Here is a 10,732-nt window from a genome sequence, read left to right as displayed (position 1 = left end):
TGATGGATGGATGAATGGATGGATGATGGATGGATGGATGGATGGATGGATGGATGGATGGATGAATGGATGGATGATGGATGGATGAATGGATGGATGATGGATGGATGATGGATGGATGGATGGATGGTATCACAGGAGACACCTTCCCAAACTGTTCCTCAAAAGGGAAGGGACCTTCTCGTTGTGTCAGAGCAGCAGGCTAAAGAAGGGACACATGGCACCTGTGTCTGCTCTGGGCCACACCTGCAATCCCACGTGTGGTGCCTTTGGGCTCTTACTCCCCTCTCCTGAAGCCCTATGCAGCTCTGCCAGCCCCTCCCTGGCACAGCACTGCCCTGGCAATGCACCCGTGGGGAAAGTGGCCTCCTGTCACATCTCCCTCCCCCACACCCACCCTGCTGTGGGCCACTGAATGTGGTGGAACGACATGTGCCAGGCAGGAAGCAAAGTGGAGGAGAGAACCAGTCTCACAGGCCCACATGAGCATCAAAAGAATGTGTTCTCTTGAGAAGAAAGAAGGTGTTAAGCATGGAAAGAAGGCTGGCATGGATGGGTTTAGGCTTAGGCTGCCTTCAGGGCCCCCACTGAGGGGTCAGGGGCTTATTCAGCAGTGCTGGCAGGTGGCTGCTTGAATTTAAAAAGGAGCTATGGGTTGATACAACGGATTCCACAACCCTCTGCCTTTCCCTCCATGCCTTCCCACACCTCTCCTTTGAACAGAGCCCAACCACCAGCACGCACCCATTTGCTGTGCAGGCAGCCAGACCTGGGCTCCTCACACCAAACATGGGGGAGAACGTTTCCAGCACCAATCCCAGCTCTGGAGAACTGGCACGTAGAGTTTTAAGCTCTGTCTCTGCTCTAAAAATAGCCCCTCCTGAGGCGGCACAAAATTCCTCCCCACTATCTAGTTCTGCAGAAACCTCCTTCAAAGCATCTGGCAGATGAGTGCTAAGCCATGGCACACACTTCCCACTCCTTTGTCCCTGCAGAGCTGCCAGCTGTGAGCTTGGCAGCCCCTGTTTTCTCTTCCCCAGGTTCTGGCCAGCACTGGCCCAGCCCTGACCTTGGGTCAGCTCCCTGATGTCACCTTCTCCCCAGGGAAACCTGTTTGGAGTCGCTGCTGAGTTTGGGGGTTGTTTTGTTGTTTCAGTCTGTGGGGCTTCTTTGTTTGTGTGTGTGTGTGTGAGGACTGGATCAGAGGCAAGAGAACGACAAAGAAGTCACCACTAGCACATCTCAGACAATGAAACCAGGAGCAAACACTCCCACGAGCAGACAGAAGCGAGACAGACACGCAGAGGAGACAGGGCAGGGACAGACTGGAGGGAGCAGCAGCCTGGCTGGGACAGGGGACAGCAGAGCACGGTCAGAGGCTCTTGGTGAGGCTCACACCTCGGGCAGAGCCAGCAGAGGGCTGGGACAGGGACCAGGGACACAAGGTGGGTGCTGTGTGGGAGCCCAGTGCTGGCACCAGGCTCTGCACTGCTCCGAGCACAATCCCCCTCGACCTGCTGCCTCCCTGGGGGCTCCTCAGCTCCTTCCCCAAGGAGCAGCCCTGGCAGACACGGGGCTGTGGGGACCAACAGTTGTCTTCTGCACACCACCATGGGCTACATGGGGCACAGACCTTGGGCTGCTCCTGTGCAGGGAGTTCTCACAGCCTGGGTGGTGTGTGAGGTTATCCTGCCCCAGCAAGAGGCAGATCCTCACCTCGGGGAGAGCTGCAGGAGCTTCCCAGACCCAGAGGAATAAAGCCCCACACACCAGGAACCTGAGCTCCTGTCTCAAGCTGCCTGGTTGGAATCAGCCCTGCACAGAAGATGCCCCAGATCTCCTGGGTCAGGAATAGGACCTGACCCGACTGCGTGGGAAGGAACCTTGCCCCTTATTTGTTAAGGATGAGAATCAAAGGCCTGATCAGCTCCCCAGGATTAATCCCATTGCTTCAGAGTGTGCTGGGACAAACCTTGCTCCATGCTTTTCCTTGGGTTTAAGACCAGTGACTTACTCCCAGGAAATTTAATTGCACGGAGAGTATTTTTTGTTGTCTTTTTTACTAAGTGTAAACAAGAAATAGGCTCACAAGGTAACAGCTGCAGATTAAAGGAAAAGTCTGCTCTTAAACAATGGGAATAGGTGCCATGTAGGAGTTTTCTCCCCTCATCCAGAGCTTCACACTCTCTTGACCTTCTGGTGTGCATCAGAGCTAGCCCGTGTGAGCCACCACATCACTCTCTCCAGTTGTGAGTTTCATATTTAATGAGATTTCAACTAAGGTCAGTTGCTAGAGCAGGGCAGAACCAGACATCCAATTCAGTCTGAGTTTAGGTCACTGCCCCAAGTCTTTCTTGTCAGTGACTCCAAGTGGAAAGATTATTTAAAGTGCTTTTTTTCCCCCCATAACTAGTCCCAGACACTCGGTATTTGCCTGTATCCTGATGGAGTTTTCTCCCCTGCAAAACCTTGTCCCATCTGAAGCCACACCCATGGCATGTACCTGGTTTATAACCCAGTGCCTGTTCCCTGCCAGGTGGGCACTGCACAGGGGCAACCAGAGCAGCTCTCTGGGCAGGGCTCCTCTGGCCCCAGGTGGCCAATGCTCCATGGAGGGGAGCATCTTCCCCCATGTGGTGAGAGGCACCAAGCTCACACAGGGAGGGAGGCTGCAAAGCCCTGGGTCCTGGAAAGGAGCTGCTCAAGGAGAGGTCATTCTTTAGATACTAACAGGTGGCTGCAGATATTCCAACCATAGGAAGTCCTGAACAGTCAAGCAGACAGATGTAAGTAGAGACCAGGCAATTATTTAGGCCCAGACAGAAGCTGGGGCTCCGAGGCAAGAGGCAGGAGGCAGTGGCAAGGAAGGACTGGCAGGGAAATGGGCACTGCCAGCTCCCAGCCAGCTCTGGGGCTTGTAAAGTACTGAACTGATCCTGGGCATAGGAAACAATGAAAAAAAAACCAAACCCAAACCAAAGACACAGAAGCTGAAGCAGGGAGGAAAAAAGGAGGGAGTCATGGTGTCCTTTTCCCTTTTCAGTCATTGCCATCAGACAACAGAAGGCCACTGACAGAGTCAGGGGATCCACAGAAGAAAACAGCACTTTCTGACAATCCTCATCAGCCTTTTGTTCTGGAGGTTTTCCCCATTGAAGCACAAACCCACTCAATACAAAATGATGAATGAAGGAGAAACAATTGGGATTCGGGGCTCCCACCTTAAATTCTTCAGGCTAGCATCTCCCTCCCTTATCCTCCCAACAAAAACCTCTCTTCCCACTGCAGCCAGCAGGGCCACTGGGCTCAGTGGCTCCCTTTTTTTTGCCCCCCAGCAGAACGTGGCTGCCACAGGAACCAGCTGCCACTGCCCTGTCTGGGGGCACACAGGCTTCATCAGCCCCTTTGGGCACCTCTGGCTGGATGTGAAGGAGGTCTCTGGGTGGGGAGGTTGGTTTCAGACCCTTGACAGCTCCCTTCAAACCCACACCTAAGCTGTGACCAGGGGAAGCAAAGGCAAATCCGGGTCAGAGCATCCTCATACTTTGATTCAACCATGGCTGGGACGTTTGTGGGTGAGCTTGGCTCCAGGCTCACGTCTCTCTGTGCTCCTCAAGCCAAGCCCAGGCTGCTGCTGCAGGGCTGTTCAGGTTGGGGCAGTAACACAAGACAAGAGGGGCTGTCCATGTGCAGGAAGGTGGGACTGCCAGCGGGACCCTCCCTCTGCAGTGTCACTCTTCCTCGGGTGGCATCCAGCAGGGCCTCAGGCTCCCCCTCTCCAAATTGGGGGGCAGCTCCCTCCCTCCCAGGCCGGGGGTGGGTGATGTTTGTGCAGCAGAGGGGGATGATCAGGGTGCAGGTCAGATCTGACACCGCTCCACTCGAAGCGCTCCTCCCCTGGTGCCAGGAGCAACTCCTCTCTAGCACTGCTGGAGGAGAGCAGCTCTGACACCAGTACCACCAGTACCACCAGTACAAAAGTGGTGTGAACCAGGCAGCACCAGCCCTCTCAACGGGGCTGACACCTCGGAGTACGCTCGCCCTGGTACTAAGATTTCTGGGGTGGCTTAAGGCAGGTTTCAGTGTACAGCAATGCAAACAACAATTCAGTTCTACATTCCCAGGGCTCCCTTCCCCCACAGCAACTCCCCAAACCACCGAGGAAAGCAAAAGGGACACTGCACCTTCGCAACCAGCTGGCAGCAGTCCCCATCCAAACCTGTGGCCAGCCAGGCCATTCTAGCAACGGAAGGAACAGAGCAGAGCAAAACCAAGCCAAAGGACCAAAGAAAGGGGCACTTGAGCTCTTGGAGGAGAAACTCTGCATCTTCTTCTTGTTGTGCCACCTCCATACCCTTGGCCAACACTCCCCGCAGGGCAGCTGGATGTGCAGGACAGCTGGGAATGCCAGGAAAAAAAAGGGGGGTTGAAAGTATAATGCAAATCTCTTTTCTCTTTTTTTTTTTTTTGTTTGTTTTTGTTTGTCTGCTTTTTACATATATACACAAGTCTGACAATAAAATGTGGAACACAGTGCAATGTCTTGGCTGCGTAGCATCCAGGACTGGCTTAGTTGTGCATCGTGGTGTGCCCCAGGGACACACAGGATGGGTCAGTAAAACCGTGTCCTCGGCTGGCTTCCATGGAGGAGCAAACCAGGAGCTGTTCCCCTGGAAGAGGAGCAAAGTCCTTTTTAAAACCTCTCTGCAGTCTCTGGAGGGGCGGGTGTTCCTCAGAGGTGCCGTGGGCTGGGGTGCCCGTTATGGTACAGCTTCTGTTTGATGTGCACCATGTTCCCAGTCGCCTCCTCGTACTGCCTGTGGTGACGTTTTCTGAACTCCTTTAGGTTACAAAATTTTGGAATCCAAGACCAGGAGTTGTCTGGAAGGCAGAAAGGAGAGGGGAGATGAGATATCACAGGAACGGGGAGACCCATGTTCTGCCTTGCTGAGCCCTGTTCCTGACCTGCCCCACAGAAATCAGACACTTGGCAAGACCACCCTTGAGGCTTCTCTTCAGCCCAGCCTGACTTGATGTCTTGGCTGCAGCCCCAGCACTGCCCACACCTCTCCCAGACTGTGGCCAGCCCAGGCCCTCAGACAAGCCCGTGAGCAGAACACACCTTGGCTGTGCCCACCACAGAACACCTTGTCTCAAGAGAGGTGCAGACAGGCTCCACCAGCCCATCACCACCACGAGGCTGGGAGTCAGAAGGGGCAGACTCCAGCTTTCTGCTCCTGGTAGGAGCCAGCTCCTTGTGGTGAGCCCTATCCTGCAGCCACCTTTGTGCCTCACTCTCCAGACGCTGGGCTCGGCCCGGGCAGGATTCAGCAGGGGCAGTAACCTCACAGGGATCTCTGCTCATCTCTGGAGCCAGCAGGGAGCTGCTCTGGGGACCAGGCTGCCAGGGCAGCAGCAGCACGGTGCTGCCACACACGTATCACCCCTGTTCAGTCCTGGCTCTTTTCTTCTGCCAGCTGAAACACCAGCCAATTTCATGCACCACTGGCCTGAGCCTCTTCCTCCCCTGCAGCCAGAGCAGGCTGGACAGCATCGTTCTGTTAGCCAGTGCTTCAGCTCCCAGCCTGTGAACCTTTCCCTGTAGCAGTGGTTCAGCTGCCAACCACTTTCATGAGAGCTTTGGGGGATTCCACCCAGAAACACACACACAGCTCTACCCCAGAAAGGAGAATCTGGAAGTCCCAGACAATAGATTGCATAAAGTCAGATGACTGCACTAGGCTGAGGCGGTCTGTGACTGCTCTGACCAGCACTGCAGCTCCTAGGAAGCACAAGCTGATGTCTGAGTGTTTATAGAATATTTTTCTATTTTAAGAAATCTCTTCTGTCAGGAAGGAGCTATAGGTTATTCTAACAGACCAAAATTTAAGCTGATCAGGCCACAATGTGACATTGAGTCATGGCTAAGTGGTACTCATGTGTTTCAGGGAGGGCTCTACGTTCTGTACCAGTCCCATGTTCTGTAGAACCCCTGCCTCTGTCTCTCACAGACACAGACACAGTCTCTTTGGAAGGAAATTTTAGCTTGGGCACTTGTTCAACAAGGAAATAAATAGTGTCCCTTCTTCTTATTGCCCTTAGGATGACTGGATTTGCATGGGAGATCTGAATGAACAGGAAACACCAAAAAGCTCAGCGTTCATTATCATGCTCTGAACTCCCCGCTCCTCAGCCTTCTGCATCATGAGAGGGGCACGGCCAGGGGGGTTGCTAAGGGGAAAAAAATGCTGGGTGCAAAGGAACACTGCACTCATCCTTTGAAAAGATTTATCTGCAGAGTGTATGTTGGCCAAGCCCTCCTCAAAGGCTTAGAATACCCATCCAGAGGGGCAGAAAAGAATGAAAGGGAAAAGATTGTTCAGCTTAACCACTAAATTAATTACTAGCATTAGCCTCAATTACTAAAACTAAAAATGGCTGCAGCATCCATTCACAAGAAGGGAGGTTAGAGGGTGAGACCACGTCTGCAGCTCACTGCCACAACGAGAGGGACCAGCTCTGAAGCACAACATTGCCCTGGTCCCTCCAGCAGCTCACCCACGGAGCCCTGCTGCCTTCAGGAGCCCCCAGCCACAGGTAGGCTGATCCAAACCAGGAGTCACGGCCTCAGGGCTGGCTCTGTCCCTCACATCTCACTGGAAACTCTGGCAATTAGCCTTGTGCTTGGGAAACACAGCAACAGAGCCTCAGGAGATGCCTGGTTCAGCAACGGCTCGAGCAGGCTGCCAGGGCTTTGGGAAGACTAATGAGAAATTAATATCATTTTGATCTGAGCTTTTAGAAAGAGACAGTCTACTTCCCTAATTAGAATTTCTTACAGATTTACAGATAAATCTTTCTATTGCTCACTCTCCTTTTCCTCTGAGTTGTAATTTAACACACACCATCAGTCAGGGTTAGAGGGGCTGAGATTTGTAGGAATTCAAAGCCAGTCACTATTTTAGTATTTTTTTTCTATCTTTTTCTTTTCCCCTCCAACAATTAAAGCCCATGAGATGTCCATGCAGAGAGACCAGACAGAGGCAGAGAGGGCCTCTGAAGTAGCATCTGTTGGTCATTCTCAGGATGTTAGTTCAGGATGCTGGCTGGTCCAAAGACTAACTAGTATGGCTAACACTTTCCCCTGTGGGGCTGATGCCACTTCTGAAGAAATAAGAGACACACCTGGAGCAGCAATGGGGATGGGGGAACCTCAGCCAGTGCATCCCTGACACACAAGTCTGTCGTTGCCAGCACATTGTCACGAGTGCCTACAAACAAGAGCCTGCACTCCAGAAGCATGTGCCTGGCTGCAAATCATACGCCCAGAAAAATCCAGATTTCAGGGAAGTTTTGTCTGGCCTCAAAATATTCTGCCCACATGTGCAGCCACACAGCCACCATCTGCCAGCCTGCCCACGGGTTGCTTTCCACCAGCCCCTCCCTTTGCACCAGCAGAGGCTCCACGCCCTGCAGAGCAGAGCCCTCAGGGGCAGCAACCGCCGCTGGGCTGGGGCAGGTCAGGGCCCCGCCCCCCCCCCCGCCGCTGGGCTGGGGCAGCTCAGGGCCCTGCCAAATCCACACGGAGCAGACTGCCAGACTGTTGACCTCCTCCCTCTCCACCAGCCCCAGAGGGCAGGGTAAGGGATGGAGGAAAGGGAAGGGAGCCCAGGAGGCTGCACTTACCATACCGTCGGCTAGTCCTCCAGGCTCGCACCGCGTAGTGGAGAACCCCATCCATCCACACCAGAAACCAGCTTATACAAAAGCCCAGCAAAAGTCCCAGCATCAGATCAATCTCTTGCTTGGTTACATTGTCAGTCACAAAGTAATTTTCCGAGGAGTCCACCACTGACTGATCCCCATCGTAGGGAATAACATAATGGACATGATGCCTGTTGCAGGGAACAGAAACGGGGAAAAGCGTCAGTGGAGACGAGCAGAGTTTTCCATCCAGCTCCTGGGGCCAGGGGCTGGTTTAACACCATTCCTTTGAGTTTTTACCAACACCCCAGGAAGGAGAAGTTCTGTCTTGGCTTTTTGTGTTTACGTCAGCAGAAGAATTGCCAAAGAGAGAGGTAGAAAAAGAGAGAGGTTCAGAAACCTGAACCATGCCTGGAGCTCGTGTCGCATTCCCGACACGGGCTTTGTGTGCTTCAGCTCCTCATCAGCAATGCAGAAGACAAGGACAGCGTGGGGTTGGAGTGGGCACCCCTGAAGATGTACAGGGCAGTACCACGCTCCTGTGGGCAGGCTGAGGTCAACAGCACTTTGCTCCTGTGGGTAGAACACGGTGCAGCTCTGGCCCCGCAAGCGCCACTGTGCCGCGCTGCCTCGCGCCCTCCTCGGGCCAGCAAAACCATACAAACCAGGCCACCAGCTGGGTGCTGTCCCCAAACAGCAGGACCCTGAAGTGCAGGAGATGCCCTGCCCACCTCCAGCGTGCAGCTGGGGGGCTGCTGTGCCCTGGGCTGCCAGGCTCTGGGGGGAAAGCACAGACCCGGGAGCTCGCAGGAGCTTCCACCTGCCCCGGGGGCTCCGGAGAGGCCGGCCCCACACCTCGCTCCAGCAGCACGGCTGGGTTCAGTGGTGCAATGAGATGCTGGAGACCAAGCTTGGGATGAGGCTGAACTGCTTGAAAGAGCCTGGTTAACCTGGGAAAAGCAGGGAAACGTCAGGGATGGAGCGGGGGAGTTGTAGAGGAGGAAAACACACGGCAGGTCTGTGGGGGCTGAACGGGAGGGGAGAAGCTGTGAGAGGTGAGCTGAGCGCGGGGGGTAGGAGGATCCCAGATGACAAGGGATGCAGGATGCAAAGCAAAACTGGCAGCAAGCTACTCTGGAACCTATACACCTGCTTTAAACGGCTCTTAAACTTCCCTGAGAGCAGCCAGGAGCCCTGAGGCTGCCCAAGCTGTGTGCTTTGCCATCCTGCCTCCTCCCAGTGCTTGGAGCCGGGCACCGCCCGGGCAGGCGCTGCCAGTGCTGCCAGGGAGCTCAGGGCAGGCTGGGCAGCCAGGGGAGGGGTGCTCAGCAGGCACTGCTGGGGTTGCATGGACTGTGCCACCACAGCAGCCCTGGCACTGCAGCACAGCCCCATCCCCACTGCTCCCAGCTCCACGGCTCAGCCACAGGGGCTCTCCCCAGCACTGCCCACCCCCAGCGGCACCAGCCACACTCGGGGCCCTCTCACGTGGTGGACCCAGCCCTGCTCCCACAGGCAGGAGAAGAGGCAATCGCTGGAGGCCTCTGAATATGCATGAGGTGCAGGTTGCTCAATAATCACGCCTGAGAAACGTCCAAATATTTACACAAATAAACCTCCACTCAAAGGAACCTACTGAAAACAGCCCTAATCTCAGCAACGACTTAATGGAGGCCACCTGCACCAGAGGCACCAGCTCCTGGCAGATCGAGGCACGGAGGGCTGGTGTACAACGTGGGGCCATGGCACGTGGGGCTGGAGAGGGCTCTGTGGATGGGACGCCCACCAAGCCCTGCTCCTGCTCTCTAGCACTGTTCCCCACCTGCGTTCACAAAGGACCCAAGAGCAGAAGCCACGCTGGGGCAGCAGCAGGAAGGAGCTGGGCACACAAAGTCCTCCCAGTACTGTGCCAGCCCGTTGCCTGTACAGCCTGAAGTGCTGAGGGACAGTCACACCCAGGGGAGGAGGGAGTTAGTTGTGTTGTATGGAGCCACCAGGAAGTCCAAAGTCCATTCATAGGAGGCAAAATTCAACAGAGAGCAAAAATTTTGACCAATCTGGGCTGGGCAATTTAATTTTCCAGGTATCAGGAATCAACATTCCATCCCAGGTGCTAATCTCCTTAGAAAAAAAGCCTTGTGACTCTAAAGCATCTCGAGAAAGCACTTGAGGCCCTGCACTGCTTCCTTCCAGGCAGCTTTTGGGAACCCTGAGTTCCCAGAGTAGTTCTATGCCATGGAGATGCCAGTTCTAGGTTTCACCCCTGCAGAGGTTTCCAGAAGGGGTTTAGCAGGACTCAGAGAAGATAAGGATTTCCTGCTAATGCAACAGTTGGGAGATCTGGGCTGCAGGGATTTTTATGCTTTGTTTTGGCTTAACAGGATGGAGTGGTGCCACTTAGATGGGGAGGAGAACAGGGGCAGAGCCCCAGAAGTTGCAGCTGAAGTCCCCGGGGATGTCACAGGAGTGGTTCAGAGGCACTGGCACATCAGCACAGCACATTATTAATAGTGCACAAAGGTCCAGGGTCCCCACCACGTACCAAGGGAACTGGAAACTGGAACATGGCCTGGATGGCTCTGGGGCTGGATCCAGCAAGGGAACGGATCACCTCTGAGCTGGGCATGGTGTGGGTGCAGCAAGCCACCCCCAGCTCCACAGCAGAGCACCTCCAGGGAGGGCACAGTGCTGGAGACCAGGTTCTGTCAGAGCAGCTCCTCGAGGATGGCCAAATCTTGTTTCCAGAATCATGACCACCCAGGGGCTGACAGAGCCCTCCAGCCAGCGCCTGTTCCACCAGCCAAAGACCTTTGAGAAGAGATGAAAACCTCCTCCAGCCTGGCTCCACCTCCGCTCAGGAGGGGGGTGTGAGGGCTCTGGAGTCCACAGCACCCTCAGCCCCCACAAGAGTACGTGTGGGTCTCAAAAGGCAAACCCACCTCCCAGCCACCTTTGCAAGAGAAAAAGAAAGATGCACCAAACAACCCGAGGGCCAGTTCCTGGGGAGTCACAACCGGTCTCTGTGCCA

The 10,732-nt window shown here is 54.6% G+C and overlaps 1 protein-coding gene across 1 annotated transcript; it reads right to left on the bottom strand.

Annotated features, from left to right (window-relative positions):
• Positions 1 to 4,732: 4,732 nt before the first annotated feature.
• TMEM240 (transmembrane protein 240) lies at positions 4,733 to 7,895 on the bottom strand (the record flags this gene model as incomplete). The annotated part of the gene is made up of 2 exons (XM_008946943.1): positions 4,733 to 4,881; positions 7,687 to 7,895. Coding segments are annotated over 2 exons (358 nt in total), but the record flags the coding sequence as incomplete, so codon positions are not given.
• Positions 7,896 to 10,732: the final 2,837 nt, after the last annotated feature.

This window comes from Merops nubicus, unplaced genomic scaffold, assembly GCF_000691845.1.
Source record: "Merops nubicus isolate BGI_N331 unplaced genomic scaffold, ASM69184v1 scaffold21849, whole genome shotgun sequence".
In the NCBI taxonomy this organism is placed as follows: domain Eukaryota; kingdom Metazoa; phylum Chordata; class Aves; order Coraciiformes; family Meropidae; genus Merops; species Merops nubicus.
Note: the sequence above shows the minus strand (reverse complement) of the source record. Positions and strands in the feature narration are given on the sequence as shown.